General features: G+C 42.5%; 1 protein-coding gene across 9 annotated transcripts in view; it reads right to left on the bottom strand.

Moving 5' to 3' along the window:
- Positions 1-821: 821 nt before the first annotated feature.
- Positions 822-17,969, bottom strand: part of tmcc1a (transmembrane and coiled-coil domain family 1a) — a 44,246-nt gene continuing 27,098 nt past the window's right edge. For 7 of the 9 annotated variants that reach the window (XM_056385318.1, XM_056385319.1, XM_056385317.1 and 4 more), the window contains 4 exons: positions 7,857-8,114; positions 6,915-7,606; positions 4,972-5,107; positions 822-3,242 (listed from right to left, as the gene is read on the bottom strand). In XM_056385318.1, the coding sequence (XP_056241293.1) occupies positions 2,928-3,242; positions 4,972-5,107; positions 6,915-7,606; positions 7,857-8,114 (1,401 nt within the window). In that variant the 3' untranslated portion in view covers positions 822-2,927. Of the gene's footprint in view, positions 3,243-4,971; positions 5,108-6,914; positions 7,607-7,856; positions 8,115-9,368; positions 9,548-14,904; positions 15,624-17,969 lie in introns of those variants that run through there. The other 2 variants (XM_056385323.1, XM_056385324.1) reach the window with 2 other exon arrangements.

Genomic DNA, 17,969 nt, shown 5'->3' with positions numbered 1-17,969 from the left:
GCGCATCAAATCTGGCAGGGTAGAAAATGAGGAAGGCGCTCTGATAAAGTGCAACATAATGACCCCCCCCCCCCCCCCCCAACTGCACTGCTGCACTGCACAGTGACTGAACCGCCAACAGTCTCGACAGGGCGCGCGTGCGTGAGAGCGCGAGCCTCAGCAGGCAGCGAGGAGGCGAACATGAGGTCCTGCAGGGATAAGGCTCAGTGCGGGTCAGAGCTGTCAGCATCAGATATCACCGGCGAGGTGTGACTGAGTGTTGCGGTTTGGTGCTGCTCAATCAAACACATCCAACGGAATTAAGTTGTGTGCATGTGCGCTCGCGCGCGCGTGTGTGAGAGAGAGAGAGAGAGAGAGAGAGAGAGAGAGAGAGAGAGAGAGAGAGAGAGAGAGAGAGAGAGAGAGAGAGAGAGAGAGAGAGGGAGGGAAAATAGTTGAAAAAAGTGGGGTAAAAATGGTCTCTCCTGTGTTTATAGTGAAAATATTGTCCCTGGTGGCCCAAGACTACGGTTAAAGGGGCCTTCCACCCAACCTGTTTCCTTCCTGATAAGAAGTGACACCTCCATGTGTTCAGACCCCAACCTCCCTTGTAGCAGACCATTCACACAAACTAAACACAGCCTTTCACAGCTACGGAAAAAACATCATGGGGATACAAGGCAAAAGATCTCCATCTAGCGGTCACATGACGAACCTGCAAGAGGACTTTGACCACAGAATATGTTCACATACCACGCGCACGCACGCACACACACACACACACAGACAGGGAGAGTTCAATTAAAACAAGTCACTTTTAAGAAATAGTAATAGCACATGAGTTTAGTCAGGAATGCACTTTATTTATTCCACACTTAGAAAAGGACGTCAGAAGGCACTAGAGTGGTTTAGCACATAACCCTATATCATACGAGATACTTCAAGGTCAAGCTAAGGTCAAAAGTCAGCTCACTCTCAACTTGTCTGCCTCGCCCACGATGGCAAAATTGAAACAGATTCTTAAATCTACTTCCTGCCATTTTAATTGCATGTTTGCCACGAGAGGAATCAACTTTGTCGACATTTTTGACAAGAAATGAGCAAAATTACTCGGTGTGAGTTTTATCTTAAGACAGAGATGACAGTGATCCTGACCTGAGTGAACTCGTCTTATCCCTCTGAGGACTAATGTCTTAAGAGTGACAACCTTTGAAGTCTCTATCAAAGGTTTCTCAAGCCTCAACCTGACCTACATGTTATCTAGCAGTGTGCTAAAGTGCAGCTGTACGGTACAAATGATTTCACTATCTGTTAGGAAATCAGCGTCTCAGCAATGAAATGCAGGGTGGACTATTTAACGTGCTAGGTCATCTTGTCGTGTCCTCGACTAGATGAGAAAGAGGGAGAATGTAAGAAAGACTGGAGGCTGAGCCGAGGAACTGTACTCAAGAAAGCAAGGTGCAGAAACACAACTGAGGATCCGGATTCAAGTTCATGTTCAGGTTATGAATTCTCTAATAGCTTTTCCCTTGCAAAAGTTACATCTCCCAAAAAGATACATCCTTGGCATCAATGCAAGACATTCATGAATAGAAGCTAAACCTGCTGAGCAACCTCCCTTTTCTGTCCTCTCAGGTTGGCGCTTTCGGGTGCACAGGCATCCCTGGGTTAACTAAGGTTTGGCACTGGGTCATTACACCATTAACATGGTGTACATGTAGACAACAGAAGGACGGCCACTGAGATAATATGCAGGGAGCGTGTCTGATGAATAGTACAATGTCACATACTGGCAGTGTGCATTTGACTGGCATGGCAGTGGAGACGACTTGCACTGTAGATATGAAGCAGCAGCATTACTGTTCCAAATGAGATGGATCTGGAAAAGCACCAGTAGTCTCTTTTTCCGAACCTGATCAAATCAAATATGAGGGGGAGGGGCAATTATCCTTGTAAATTGATTTCACTAGGACGATGGCCTTTTCTCATTGCTTTTAAAAAGAAAGAACGGTTCCTTTGTAATTTTCTAGATGAAAACACACAGCATTCTACACATGCTGCAAATATGGCAGGTGCTTGACAATAACCAGATGTTCTCTGTGTTTATGTGCTGTCTCTATGGTAAGCAGCCTGTAGTAGCTTTTCCCTCTTAAACTGGCCCATTTTCTCTTTATGTTTCATTAATAATCTCCCCTATGTAACACATGTTTTCCTGTTTTACTCAAAAAAAAGGAAATAAGTAAAAGCATGTGATCTTTGCTATTAGAAATGGTAAGGAAGCACAAAAAGTCTCTAGTCATCATGACACTCCAAAGTCATGGTCGGTCCTTCAAAATGTTCTGTCCGAACAAATTTCATCACAGCAAGAAAGAAGCAACTCCCAGGAAGGTTTTCAGCCATGGTTCAAATCTACCAGTCACAGCTAGGTAAGAGTTCTCTTCCTAAAGGAAGTCAGCCACATTATCACATTTGCATGTCTCTACAATTGGACTAGGCCATTGGGGCGAAATCGCCAGCCCGGTTTCCTGACTAAACTCCCCTTCATGTAGAGTGAGGGAAGCGTAACGCTACATGATACTGAATAAAATAACATTGAAAATAAAAATAATATTATTAGAAATAATAACATTATAATTGATTAAACTCTAAAGAACAGTAAAAACAGTACAATGCTGCATTCTGTGAGAGATAACAACACAACAGTTCATTTCAAAATGTAAACAGTCTCATCCTTCCTAAATGAAAATCATGAGTGTTCTCAGCTGTACTCTGTTTCTTCCACTTTATCTTGATTCCAGGGCGTGTCCGAAAGTGCTCAGCCGAATTTTCAGTGCCCGGCCACACAGCCATCCTAACGGCAATCGCGTTCTTCAAACATCCTGCACGACTCTGGCTACAGTTACATCACCTGGCGTCACCAAAGCAACACGTTGCTGGCTTCGGTCTGGTCATCCTGGTGGCTGTAGAGCTCGGTGCGTGTACCCCGAGAGAGCGTCCCAGTTTCTCCACAAGAAGGCCAGCAGGAGGATGAGGAGGAGAGTGGAGAGTGAGCGCGAACGTGTCTTCATCAGGGGGACCACACAGTTGGCCACAGTTGAGACAAAGACCAGAAGGACAGCCATAAGGGCCAGCAGCACATTGATAAGTTTTCCCAGGAGGGTCCTGGCTGTCGCATTTTCCAGCCCCTCCAACTGGACGACCTGCTGTTGCTGCTGCTGAAGCTCCATCTTAGAGATCCTGGTCTGACAGGCCTCTAATGCTTCCTGCAGAGGACATGCAGAGGAAGAAAAGTAAGCCAAGTCACACAGAAACAAAACATCTACAAAAACTAAACTATAGTACACACTCTGTGGTCACCTTTCTGTGCTGGACTGGCTTTATGTTGAAGTGTGTTTCTAAGATGTCTGTAAATACATCAATGTGGGAAAAACATTACAAACACATCTGAGTATAATAAAGTTCAGTTCAACACCACTGCAAACTACAACTTCATTAATAAACATATAGTTAAATACCTAAACACCTCAGTGACAGTGTCATTTAAAAAATAACATTATCAGTTTCATTAAGGTGGCATTGAAAGCTCTGGCTGTTCTATTGTTCTATATGCATTAGGTTTTACTGTTGTACCTAATAAAGTGGCCACTGGGAGTATATATATATATATATATATATATATATATATATATATATATATATATATATAGCTCTACCACCCCCCACTGGGAGGGAAAGGAAATGTAGCAAGGGGCAACTTGAGTTGTACGTACACTTCATACAGGTACACACACACACACACACACACACACCACACACACACACACACACACACACACACACACACATTAGGAAATGCCTGATGTTTTGAGCAAACAGACAAGCAGATGGACAGACTGGATTCTCTGTCTCATCTTTCTGTTTAAAGTGTCAACACGCACAATGAGATAATGCCTTCAACTGTCAGAGGGTGTGTGACCACTTCAAAGTTTCAGTCTAACTTAGTGATGTCTAGTCCGAGCAGATTATTTTACGACTAACTAACATAAGGCAGTAAGATAGAGAGGCTGAGCACTGAGACCTCTTAATGTGGAACTCAAACACAAAAACAACAAAAATATATAAATACATAAGACACAAAGAAATACTGTGAGTCATAAGAATATATTCTGAAAATTAAACCAGCAAATTGTGATTTAATTGAAATGATTAAAACTATATTTATTTGTGTGAAATGTCATTTTTGTCACTCTTGTTATCACAGTAACTCAGTGTTACATCAGCATTGTTGTTGGTGTAGCTAACAGGAGCTACCTGGCTACAGACAGAATCAGCTGCTGAGTGGGCTGAGAGGTTGCAGGGCATGTGATTGGATAATAGTCTAGGAAACGGGGATTGGTGACAACATCATAAAAATAAAAGCATCACTGTGAAAAACACCACAGTGAAATAAACATAAGATTTGAAAAATGAAAATGAAATTAGACTACTACATAAGGACTGTAACAAAAGATACTGAATTATTTTAAAGAGTAGTGGTTCATTTTTGTGTTTCCCTGCATTTACTGATATTATGAATTATTAATTTATGTATCTTTTCATGTAAAATATGTCATCTAGGAGTTCCATATATTAGAAGAGACCATAAAATTATTTAACAATTATATTAACAGTAAGTACCTCTATGAGTGAATGCTGAATTTCAGTTATATACTGTTATATATGAAATGTCAAGCATGTTGGTGTTTGTGTATAAGGTATTTTGTTATGCCTTCAACATGACTCAACCGGTCAGGAGTGAGGACCAGAATAATTAATACTTTGCTTTATCTGCACTTATCATCTCTACAACTCACTGCCATTTATAACACATCCAATTTTGAATACAGATAGAGAATAAGAAAAAAATGCAATTCTGACAGAGCTGATTGTTATAGCTAATTTATTTTAGACTCTTGGATGGTGTGCTTGTGAATCCTAGCCTGACAGACAAACCTGGATGTCTCTGGCTCTCTCATAAGACTGGTAGGCGATCTTCTCCTCCATGCTGGCCAGCTCCTGTTTGAGGTTCAGGATCTCATTCTGGTGAAGTTCTGTCAGGTCGTTCAGCTGCTCCTCCAGACGTTCACACCTGAACACACAGATGGAAAGTAAAACACACACACGTGAGGGACGGTGGCATAATTAGCTTAGACAAGGAAACACATGCGGGAATTAGCAGAAACAGACCCCGGAGGCATCTGACCACACGGCACCTGACTGGACTGATGACTTGCCCTGACAAGATTAGGACATGCTTACTCATCTCCTGATCCAACTGGCCAATCAGAGACAGTCAGCAGTATGAGACATGCCAATGGGATGTGCCAAGCAGGATGGAAGGAGCTATACTGCTGTTTATTTTGGCAGGCACATACAATTGGATGGACAGCATAGGTCAAGAATAGAGAGGGACAGCGCCTGTATATGTGTGCCTGAATTTAACAGAATTATACAGATATTCTTATACAGGTAGGTAATATAAACAGTATGTATATAATGCTGGGTGGCAGAATGTGATATAAAAAAGCTTTGCTTGTTTTTATTTTCTCATTTCTTTGATGGTTGATCAAACTGAACAGTCATATTGAGCTCTGGGTCATGAACTCATGTATTATTATTTTTATCATTATTATTATTGATTGTATACACTAAAAAAAAATTATTTGCTGATTATTTTGGTCTGGAAAAGTCAATTAATAAGGAATGTCCCGAGGTGACGCCTTCAAAATCTAAAGATATTGATTTTACTATCACAGAAAACTAAGCAAACTAACAAACATTCACATTTAAGAAGGCGTAATAATTTGAGAAATTACTACTTACTTATTAATTGATTATAAAAAATGTTACTGATTAATTTTCTGTTGATTGATTAATTGTTTCAGATTAAATGAATGAATTAGGTAAATAATCATTATTTGCAGCCCCTAGTTTAGACAGTCACATTTTAGGCAGTTCTTGGTTTTGCTAAGGGTGGATTCGGTCCCTGAGGAGCTATTGAGCAACATGATTGGTTTATGAATGATTATTCCCTGTAGGCAGGCTGAAAACAGCTCCATAGTGCTTACTATTATTTTGGTCTTAGAGGACGAAAACAGACCATTCTTGACTCAAATGGACATTTTAGGGAGAAAAATGCTCTTTCACTATAAATCCCCCCACCCCCAAACCATTGTCCTGCCTCTTTGCTGACCCTCTTAATCTTTGTGCCCTGTCTTCAGAACATTCTGGAGGAATGTGAATGTGTTTTTTTTTTTTTTTTAAAGGCCAACTGCCCACAGAAGCTTCACACAGACGTCTGAGTCTATATGCAGAGCTGGGACAGGGGCTGAAATAACACTGAAGATCTTTGCACTTAGACGACACTTGTGAAATGTGCAGGTGTGTCTGTCCCTTTTGTGGAGCATGCCAGTTTAAATGTTAACTTAAAATTCTCTAATATGCGCATAAGATAGAAACAATTTAATACCCAGTTCAGATAAATGCTAAAAGAACTTGCTATTTGCTGTAACAGTCCTGTTCATGAGGGACACATAGAGAACAATAACACTGCCACTCAAAATCTGCATAATGTAATGAATGTGGCTGTGGCACATATGCTTTGAGGCTGAGTATAAAAGCAGCATCTTTATACAAGCTGTACATGTTGATGCAGATGAGGTCCAGGTCAGGGTTTTGTTTTGATCTTCTTTGAGAAAGCTTTGATAAAAGAGCTGTCTAGAGCACAAGCAGTGGGAGTGTTGCCTGTGATGGTATGTGTTCAGAAGTATCTTTCTAAATATGGTCATTCTTCCTGATTACACATGATTTCAGATTTAGGGGTTTTCATGTGTTAACTAGAAACACTTCAGGAATGTATGACACACAATGTCATATGTTCTCTTTTCTCTCTGTACCTGAAGCGTTCTTCCTGTAGTGCTTGCATAACAACTGTGTAGTCTCTCTGATAGTGGGTCTTCAAGCCATCAAGGCTCTCCTCTAGCCGTGCCTGACCCTCCCTCAGCTCCTGCACCTCCTGCATCAGCATGTCCAGGCTGGAGCTCTGGCTCCTCTCCAGTGTGTTGCCCTTGGAACTGGGGGGGCCTCCAGGTGCCCCAGTGGTGCTGTTGGCCCCCGCTGAGCCTGACGTAGCACTAGAGCAATCATCCTCGCTACCATACTTAGGACTGGACTGGAGGTGATGCCCAGCACTGCCCAGTGAACGTCCACCAGCCCCTGTCACACCCTCGTCCACTGAGGGGTCATCCAGAGAGTCTTTGAGCGAGGGGATGTTGTCAGCGCTGCCAAATTTGTTGCGAATCAGCGAAGCAATCTCCCGAGGTTTGGAGACGACGGCCCCTGCAGCAGAGTGGGTGGCCTGTGAGAAGCTGGACAGGCCTCCCTTGACGCTGTCCACAACACCTTCACTGAAGCCTGTGACTTTGGCTCCGACATCCTTCAGGCCCTGCTGCATGTCCCGCAGAACATCCTTGGGCTGGCGTGGGATACCGTTGTGCTCCACTTCTCGCAGTTTCCGATGGTAGTGCTCCAGCTTCCTCTGCAGCTGCTGGATGGTCTGTGCTGACTTCTGGTTCTTTTTCTCAAAAACCTGACAGCCACAGAACAAGATTTCATTAATGAGAGTAATACAGATGACACTGCAATAAAACGGTCCACTTCCATATATTTAGTGAGCTCCCTGCCTCCCTCTAGGTACAAGCAAAACAGAGCTAACAGGTTTAACGTTAATTCACTAATTGCCACATAAGCATACCAGTCTGTTAAAAACATGAGTCAAGTTGTCTCCCAGATGAAGTCTTTCACAAAAATTTTCAAAAGCAGTGCAATAACTATTTCACCTGTTTGATGCGTGTGCTTTGCTGTTTGTCAGCATTGTTGGCCAGTTTGAGGTACTCTGCAACGTTGTCATCCCTGACTGTCTGCTCGATCTTAATCTGCTCTGTGAGCTTGAGGATTTTCTGCTGCAGCTGGGCGATCGCCTGTTTGGTGCGCTGAGGGTCAGGAGTGCCATCCTCACCCCCTGGGAATGAACTATCTGCCCCACAAGACACAGCCAGGGGTGTTTGGCCCAGTCCACTGACCTCCAGCCGGTCGATCTGAAGTGAGGACATAGGAGAAGAGGAAGATTAGGGTAGGTAAGGAGGTCAGATGACGGAATAAGGAATTTAAGAGGAAAATAAGAAGGAGTGGTGGTGGGGTTGCATATGATGGTTTCTTAGTAATTTTGCTGACACACTGAAAACAGAGACTTCTGCATTTCTGCAGCCAGTCGCATGGAAAAAGGCAAATTGAGGCAGTTGAAAAGGCAACTAGCGGTCAGTTTGTCTGAAGAGGAAGATGCAAGATATTAATATTTCATTTAGGGTTTTACAAAGAAAGGAAAGTGGAAGAAAAAAAGAAGAAGAAAAGAAAAAAATATCTTTCACATTCTTTAGCACATCCATAAAAAAACTCAACACTTCCAGGTGTGAATTCAGAGCTATCCACAAGTCTCTTTTTGTTTGGTTAAACAGGCAACAACAGAATGAAGAGTATCAGCCATATCAATTTTTTTTTTGTTAAAGGAGCAACAATATGGGAGAAGACTGGCAGGATATTAGATTTTTGTTTACAACAGTTTCACAGATTAAGAATATTTATCTGTGTTTTTTCAGATGCTGACCTGATTTTGTCCATAAGCCACGTAGCATTTGTGGGAAAATTAAAGACACAATCTAAATTGAGTTTTTCCTGGATTTTCCAAAAAGTAGATAAACTCAACCTGAGCAGATGATGAACTTAGCACCTTCAATCACAGGCACGACGGTGTGATTCATTTCCTCAAACGCCTCAGGGGAAAGAACACACTGAACACACTGTGATACTGCTGGAGGTAATCTTGTTCAAGGGGGGATTGTGATCAAAATATTATTCTCATCACTGAGCGTGCACAGAAAATAAGCAGCTGAACCTAACAGCACAGCACACCACAGGGGCTTAGAAACCAAGCCAGAACACCGAAAAGCCGAGAGACGCGCCGGTGACGGTTATTCACACCGGCATCCACCACTCACACATCACTCAGCCTGTAAATGGGCTTGCTGTAATTACCACACGCAGAACAGGTAAAAACATAAGGCACCAGAGGCTCACCTGTGTGCACATCGCCATGACTAATTGATGACAGGCATCGCAGTCAACAACAGAAACCACAATGCATCCGGGAGAAAGCCAAAACTCCTGATGGAAGTTTCTGTCTGCCAGGTGGCTTTACAGTAAAGAGAAACTAAACTAGCACTTTTTTATCGGTCACCTTCTGTCACAAAATAGCACAAAAGGAGACCACAGCATGGGCAGAAAGCGGCGCTCACCTTTCCATTCGTCAAACGGAGAAATTGTTCCCAGTGCATTTTCTCCACAGTGAAGTCGAGCTGTTTAGTTTCATCTGTCCTGACACTTTAGCTGAAGTGAAAAGTTTAATCTTAGCCTGTGAAATCCCCGGTGCCGAATCGTTATAATTTCGCCGGACACTCCTGCCGCTCCAACCCGACGGGCTTGTTGTGAAAGTTGAAGCTCACCTGAAACTCAGTGAACTGGCCAGCAAGGAGAGCTCCGCCCCCCCCCCCTCCGCCTCCCTCCCCTCCCAGCTGAGGGATGACATCATGCTCTGAGCTGCACTGCAGGCAGCCGCCAATCATCCAAAAATAGATCCTGGGTGAGGGACTTTTTTAATTTACTGTATGAGGATCAACATTTACTGACAAACATGAATACAAGTACATCACTTCATAAAAATATTACTCGGTTATATCCGTGATTATTTATCACTACAAGAATCAACTTTATTGGTAGTGTATTGACAAATACAAGGAATTTGAAGAAGTAGCTCTCAATACTTACACACAGTGCAGAGCGGTGGTAGGATGTAAATAAGAAGCCTGTATTTACTGAAGTCTGTACTTATTTACAAATTTGAGGTACTTATACTTCACTTGAGTATTTCATGCTACTTTGTACATATGCTCTACTACAATTCAGAGGGAAATGTAGTTCTTACTCCTCTACGTTCATTTGACAGGTTTGCGGTTCAGATTTTACATACAAAATATGTCACGCAGTGTTGTAAATCAAACTACCCAATATCATATTAAATAGTTGTTGACCATCAACCACAACAGTCAAATGCAACTTACACATAAGTGCATAAATATTATTCAAATAATATAATACGTAATCACTCACAGGAGCCATTTTTCTGAATTATAAGCACTCTCACTCTTGATACTCATAGGTAGGTACATTTCACTTATAATAGTTATCTACTTTTAATCAAATGACATGGTGAATGCAGGAATTTCACTTGTAAGTTTTAACGTGAGTATTTGACGTAGGCCTACGTCAATATGGACAAATTTACAGGATGTTACAGACACAGATACACAAGTTAAATACGTAAACATAAATGTAATTAAAATCAAACAAACAGCTACGGAACAATAGAACAAGTAGTGCCATTAGGAAATTATTACACTTATTATTAATAATTGATCTCATCTGTACGTCACTTTTAACAATAAACAAATGACAGATCAACAGAAGAATGAGCAAAACAAACACACACAACCGCACAAAAACAACCACTCCAAATGCCCACTGAGCCGTATCTCCGACTTACACAACGAAGATGAGAAAGTTTCTTAGCTCATTTATAAGCTAAGTGTTAAATAACTACAGTCATGGGAGACAAATATTTGCAATCAGTCAGTTAGTGTGTGAAGTGAAATCCTATAATCGGGTTGAACAAGAGGCTACAGGGCAGACTGAGAGTCTGGGCCACAATGTGAGACTATATCGACTCCCAGTCTCTCTGTGTCTGTGCCAACCAATAGAGAGGAGTACTAGAGGGCAAGAAAAACCAGTCTGACATCTCTTTACCACATACACAATCACTTAGCCATGGGCACATTCCTGAGTGCCGGGAAACACTACACATTTGGCAATTAATTTAAGGTAATTTGGGTAATTTGGCTTTAAAAATCAATGATTTTGTATTGTGTTAATTACTGTACAGCAGCATTAAACAGAAGATAGCCCACATCCACAAGTCAATTTACCTAATAAACACTTTGTACAGTAAGTCTAATCATTACTAAATCCTCTTGACGGGCAGCCAAGGCTACCAAATGAATCACAGAATTAGAATAGCCTGCCGGGCTGGCACAGAAAAAAACTAAGAGGTGACGTTTGAGAGCAGCGCCTGGTCTGTTCTCGTCTATAAACAAAACAGTATTAATAGCTTTATGAGGGTAAGCATGAATGAAGTGCCTATTTCATCCATGTGATCACTCCATGAGGTAAATATGAAGATGTCCCAGTTAACTCCTGTCTCACAGATGACTCAATTATTTGAAGAATCAAACATATGCCCTCTGATTGAAGATGTAGATAAAGAGGGCAAAGGACGAGGCAGCTGAACCGTTTGACCTGGAGTACCCTGCAGCGCAGAGCAGATAGAGGTTTTAGACAGTGTGATAAGAAGGCCTAATGACCTGTACACACTGGCACCGAATCAACGCCCATTCATTGATCAAAAAAATTCACTGTCAGCAGAATTCCTTCAGTTACGAAAGCAAAGCAACCACAAACAGTTGGTCAGTCAGGTGGTTTCCAACAGAGGCACCCTCTTTTACAGCTCTACAGAAAGCCCATATACTGTCTATGATCGGTCACTGCACATTTATGATGTCATTTTTATACAGACTAAGGGTACTGTTATTTTACCACACATGGCAAAGAAATGCTTCATCCCCATCGCTGTTCCAGTTACCAGACAAATTGTCTGTATGATCAGTGTCATCCCCAAATGGTCAAGTTTTTCTGTGACTAATCATGCTTGTAATTAAAGATGGTGAGCTGAAGGATTAGGCTAATTTCCCAGGGTTAACAGAGCCAAACATGTTGATGTGCGGAGCCACTGAACCACGAAGCAACAGGAACTGCATCACTGGAGTCTGTGTAGCCTAATGAAGGAAGCTGTGTTTGTGTGTGTGTGTGTGTGTGTGTGTGTGTCTGTCCTTAATTGGGGGGCTGTCTGATCCCACTCTGATTACAGATTATCAGTAAGACGTAAAGACAAAGGGTCTGCATGGACTTGTCCCCTGGTCCTTGCATGCACACGCACGCGCACACACACACACACACACACACACACACACACACACACACACACACACACACACACACACACACGCACACACACACACACACACACACACAGGAATGTTTTCTCACTCCACCCATGTCCCAAACTAGGTCCGCCTGTTGGTGGGCCTGGTTGTGCAACAGTCTCTGATCCAAGTAAAGCTGGTTATAGCCATGAAAGGGCAACCCTGACTTACCTAGTATCCACCAGAGCCCTGGGAAAAGACTCTGCCAGACCTAAACATGCAGACCTGTGGCCATACGTCTAACACAAACAGGCATTTAGAGCCCATGCCGGACTAATGTTGTCAGATATGCATCACACATAATTAGATACACACGACAAGAACGTTTTGTCCTGCCCCATCTCAATCTCTCTCAGCCAAACAGGACACACATATGCCCCAAATTCCTGTCTGTTCCATGTAGGTCACAGAGCAGAAAATGGACTGATGCTGTCATATGACATTTCCTATTTTTCGGGTAATCTCTCACTTCTCTTTTCTTTTGACCCCATAGCTTCAGACATGCCATCCTCTGCTTTCCTCTCATATAAGTCCTGTTTCATGTCTTTGTTGTTCTGTCAGATGACTCAGGATCGTTTAAGTTCAGTTAATGTTGAGATGTTCTGATGGACAAACAGTGGAAACAGAACCAGTCTTAAGCTTCTTGTCACACACTGATGGGTATCTACAACCTAACGTGAGAGGAATTTCAACGCCAGCCCCTCCCCTCACAGCTGCTTATTGTTTTAAGATTAATTAATTTTTACACCACATATTTAAGAATGAAACAAAATCATCTTAATGTTTGTTATGTATTTGTCTTATAGATTACATAATGGTCTTAAACACAGTATTTAGCGTAAACACAGCAATCATAAACAACTGCATAGAGCTGTGCTGTGATTGTTTTGGATATAAACATTTTGGTCTGAAACGCTTGAGTTACCTTAACCTCTTCCTATTTTCTTTTACACAAAAAAATGTTATGTTCTCCAGGTTCAAGGTCGAGCTTTTTGCTAGTTGTAAGTGCGAGTGCAAAGGAACAGTACCTTGTTGGTTGTTAAGCTTCGCATTCCTGGTTAGTGGCTGTGAGCTTCCTGTGATGTCAGCTTGTGTTTCTTGTGAAGCAGCGGTTTCCCGTGCCAAGATGCAAGAATGATACCATGAGGATACAGTATCTTCAGATTTCTCTCTGGGAAATCTGTTCTGCTCTACACCTCTCCTATTACAGCATTCCCTGAAGTATAGAAAAGGTGCAGCACTGATATGTCGCGGTCCGGCTCCAGAGCTCCAGAGTTTTAGCGGTTGTAGGTTGCCTTATCTATAGAGTCCAAAATCCATGAGGGACGGGACCTTGGATCCATAGAAGACGTAAGATACAGGATTTTGAAGCGTTTAAGTTACAGCTGCAATTACATATTTTCTGTAATCTATCCACTGTAAGTCGTTTTGCATTTTACAGCTGTCTCCTCTCCATTTATACCGCTTATATCTCTGTGACTTCATCACTCACACTGAATTGAAGCCAATCATCTCTGGCAGGCTGAACTTCACACTCCTGATTAGTTGAGTCTGATCTTTAACCCTGCAGTCGGGTGATCAGAAATTGAACACCATGGCAACATCATGACAGTACTGAGTGATCCCGATGTCTTTTATTGAACAGATAAAAATGATCAGCTTGTGCTTGATGGTCTGTTCTGAATATGAGTAAATCCACAGAGTGTGTAGCTGCAATAATTATTTATTTATTTAGTGTTATTTACTTATTAAAAACATTAGTGTGTGTGTGTGTGTATGACCCCAAACCTATTTTCTGCTAACTCTTCTCATACCCCTCATGGTTTCTGTTCCCACCCAGTCATGCTGAGCACTTAGTGCTGAAATTGAGACAAAAGAGAAGTTTTTAATGGAAATCCGCTTTTTGTTTCCTTTAAGGGGATCCACTGTGGGAACAATCAACCCCATTCACCAGATATGGAAAATTACATAACAACTGATGCTGGACAAGGGGCAGTTTACTCAACACATGCAGTCATGAATGACCACACAACACAAAGTTGCTTTAATAATTATGCAGAACAGACAGGCTCACACACACACACACACACACACACACACACACACACACACACACACACACACGCAGATACACATGCAGACACATATACATACACACACACACATACACACATATACATATATATACACAGCCAATGCCCACCAGTGAATTTCCTAAGGAATTCAGAGGCTATGAGAAAAGCCCCTTCGTGTTCACATCCAAAATAAAGAAGCTGAGAGTGCAGGTCTAGGGCAAAAGAGAGTGAGAGAAAAAAACACTGGCTTTTCCAGGGCTCCACTATCACAACAAAGACTTTAAATCCCTATGATTTCAAGGCAAAATCCTTTTCACACCGAGAGATTGGTCTCCTGCCAGATTCTGTGCCTTATAAGTTTCTGGAATGTCTTATGGATTCAACAGGGTATCATCTTTAGTTACAAAAAACAGGACAAGTAACGCAGCCATTTTAACAGGTGAGCAGCCATATATGTAAAAAAAAAAGTACCAGATTCATGACATTGGCTTGAATCATCGAGGAAGTGAATCAAATGAGTCAAAACCTCAAAACATAAATGATGGAAATGATGGGCATGAACACACAAACACACACACATACACTATAAACAGGCAGAGACTCACGGTGGTGGGAGTAGGAAGTGGAGAGGTGTCAGCAGTTACCAGGTTGAGGATGACCTCCATGGCAGGGAGGCGCATGTGCACGGCTTGGACTGATTTCTGTTTGGTTTGTCTATTTGCTTGTGTGTCCCTTGGCAAACGACCACAACCAGGGAAGAGAGGAAGAGCGCGGCACTGGGAGAGCGCTCATCACTCAGGACACTTCTCCCAAACAAAGTCCACTTGACTTAAAGTCCACTGGACAAAAACTCCACTTGGCAACTCTTAGGAGTTACTGTTGGCTTGATTGAATATCCAGAATCCATAGAGTGCTCAATCCCTCCAGCTATGAACCATGACAATTGATAGCCGCAGAATCTACATAGCGTCGTGCTGCTGGTTCACAGAGCAGCCGCTCCTCAAAGCCCATGACTACGCTTGAGTGCAAAAACATGTTCTGCAGTACACAGCCCTCAGCAGAGAGCCTATAGACCGCACATATATGCGCTTCGACAAGCACGACTCCCAGACAGCGTGCGTTACTGGGAGAACAAGGACTCCTCTGGAGCAAAGGGTCCTTCTGATGCAGGTTTGGGGTGACAGAGCCCAGGCGGTTAATCGGATGAAGACTCGTAGGGTTGGATGGAGACAGGTTAAAGAGTTTACTGTGAAGTTAAGTGTTCAAAGAGTCCATCGGGCATAAAATCCTCAGAGGGAGAAAAGAGAGGCAGAGACCCGGAGGACGGATGTGAGGGGAGCGAGGGAGCAGACAGGAAAAAAAGAGCCCACCAGGAGCTGTCACTGAGAGGGAGACGGAGCGAGAGAGGGAGCAAAGGAGAGAGGGGTTGTGAGAAAGCTTTGTCAAGGGAGAGAGGGGGGGGGGGCGGCTTTTCTTCTGTTGGAGTTTCTAGGCCAGCTCAGCTCCAAAACAGTGGCTAGCTCAGGCAGAAAGAAAGGGAGAAAAATCTTCCACTCCCTCCTTTCAATTATCACACAGTTTGATTGTCGCAGCCAATCAGGTTGCTGAGTGATCATCCTGTAATGAGTCACCTTCCGCTGCCTGTGTGCGCTAACAAACCCGGCTAGACCAAGCGTTTCTGCTGACCAATAACACACTGACCTGACTGAACTGTGCTTGAAGTGGCATGTTTTTCACATAGGTTGTATAACATGAAATACACACGTACAAAGGAGTGGACAGTTTTGGTTAAAGGACGGTGGAGGAAAACCTTACACAGTCTTACTTACACAGATTACACAGTCATATGATGTTTACAAAGCTGCTATTCAAAACTGTGCATATATGTGCACACATGACTATGGCCTGTAACTGCGTCACTGCATTACTTATCCTCTGATGAAAGACATGTTTCAGCACTGCTTCCCTGGCATTCTACTGAAATGCAACAGCATGGCGAACATTTACCGGAGTGCTAAATTATGTTTACAGTCACCAGTTTCTTAGTAAATTGAAACTTTCCACTTCAACTACCATCCAGTGGGTATTTGCATTTTGACCTGAGGTCCCTATCAAAACTCATTTTCAAATTCATCCTCTAATGCTCCCACAAACACCAGCTGATGAGCTTTGGTGCATTGTTCTCAACGATAAAACCTTCGGTGTTTTTGAGCCATCACTTCCAAAAGTGTACAAACCAATTAGGGATAAAAAGCAATGCAGGGAGCATAGAGGGTAAGGGCCAAACAAGGGCTACTAAAGACTTCTGTGCACAGGCCGACAGGAGGGAGGGGGAGAGGAGAACATGAATACAGGCTTTAATGAGAGAGCAGGAGGAGTTAGGGGACCGGGAGAGTAGGATTTAGGGGGAAAAAACCTGCTTATATAAGAAAAAACCCTACTTGCTCAGATGAAAGTGCAAGTGTGTGACGTGTAGGGTTGACCCCAGTATTGAACAAAAGGGACAAATGGCAGCGCTGGTAGTTTAAAGTCTGAAGTTGAAAGTCTCCCTAACATTGCAAAAGAAAGCCAGTTATTCCAAAACTGCATATCAATAAAGCCACTGTATATTTTGTTTATATCCACTACTATATACAGAATATTCATTTAGTCTTTATAACTTAATTTAAAAAAAAAAAAAAGAGCGTCACACGCGCATATGCAGTAGGAATCTGTTTCTCCAGCTAGCCGTGAATCCATCCCTAGATTTGTGTGTAAAGTGCTGACTAAGTTCATAGTTACTACAAGCCAGTTTCAAAGTAGTGATTCACTGGATTTTGTTTCACCGTTAAAACCTAAGAAATGTCTTAGCTAGTGAAGACCGCAATGAGCTCCCCCTCTGCCGAGAGCAGCTGCAGGTTCAGGTGATAATTCTCTGTAGGTTTATCACTACAAGCAATCACTACAAGCAATCCCTCTTAACACGACCACATTGTCATTCGATTCGTTGTTAGTATAGAAGTGTTAATTTCAGCTGCTTTAAGAGCAGGTGGTGCAACTACTTCCTGGTCTCTATGTAGTGGGACCAAGTACAGAAATAAATAAAAGTTGAAATCATCTTAAGGTCTTCCTACAGATGACTTAACTGTCAATCATTAGTCACACTGGATCTGTTGACTAACAGCTTCCCGTCAGACTTGAATGCATTACATACATTCTTTGTCCTGCTCTCAGGGTCGGTCCAGCTGGAGGTCCAAGTCTCCTGTGGAGGTTATGTGGCCCCCAGTGGCTCATGTCAGTCCAAGAATACACAAGCTTTCAGGGTGACTCGGGACAACTTTACACTCCACTCTCTGGTAGTATGCATTAATAACATACCGCAAATTGCAGAGTGGCTCCGCAATGATGAATTCACAGAGGGGGGTATACTCATGTCCTGACAAGTGACTGATGCTTGAAAAGAAATGGAAAATTGAGATGTTGGCCTGCAGGGCAGTTTTATCTTATTAGTGCCACATTAGCTGCTCAAAATTAGAGGATAGAAAGAACAGCTGCAGCTTGCCATAGGTGTTACTGACACAGGCAGAAAATGACTAGCTAATAGAAATTTGTTAGCTACATGTTAATTAATATGGCAATAGAAGTAATGGATGATTCATCCGTGCAATGTGCTCCAGAGTTTGAAAAATAC

The sequence above is a fragment of the Seriola aureovittata genome, chromosome 9 (assembly GCF_021018895.1).
Source record: "Seriola aureovittata isolate HTS-2021-v1 ecotype China chromosome 9, ASM2101889v1, whole genome shotgun sequence".
Classification (NCBI taxonomy): domain Eukaryota; kingdom Metazoa; phylum Chordata; class Actinopteri; order Carangiformes; family Carangidae; genus Seriola; species Seriola aureovittata.
The sequence above is the reverse complement of the archived record's forward strand: the minus strand, read 5'-3'. Positions and strand labels throughout refer to the sequence as shown.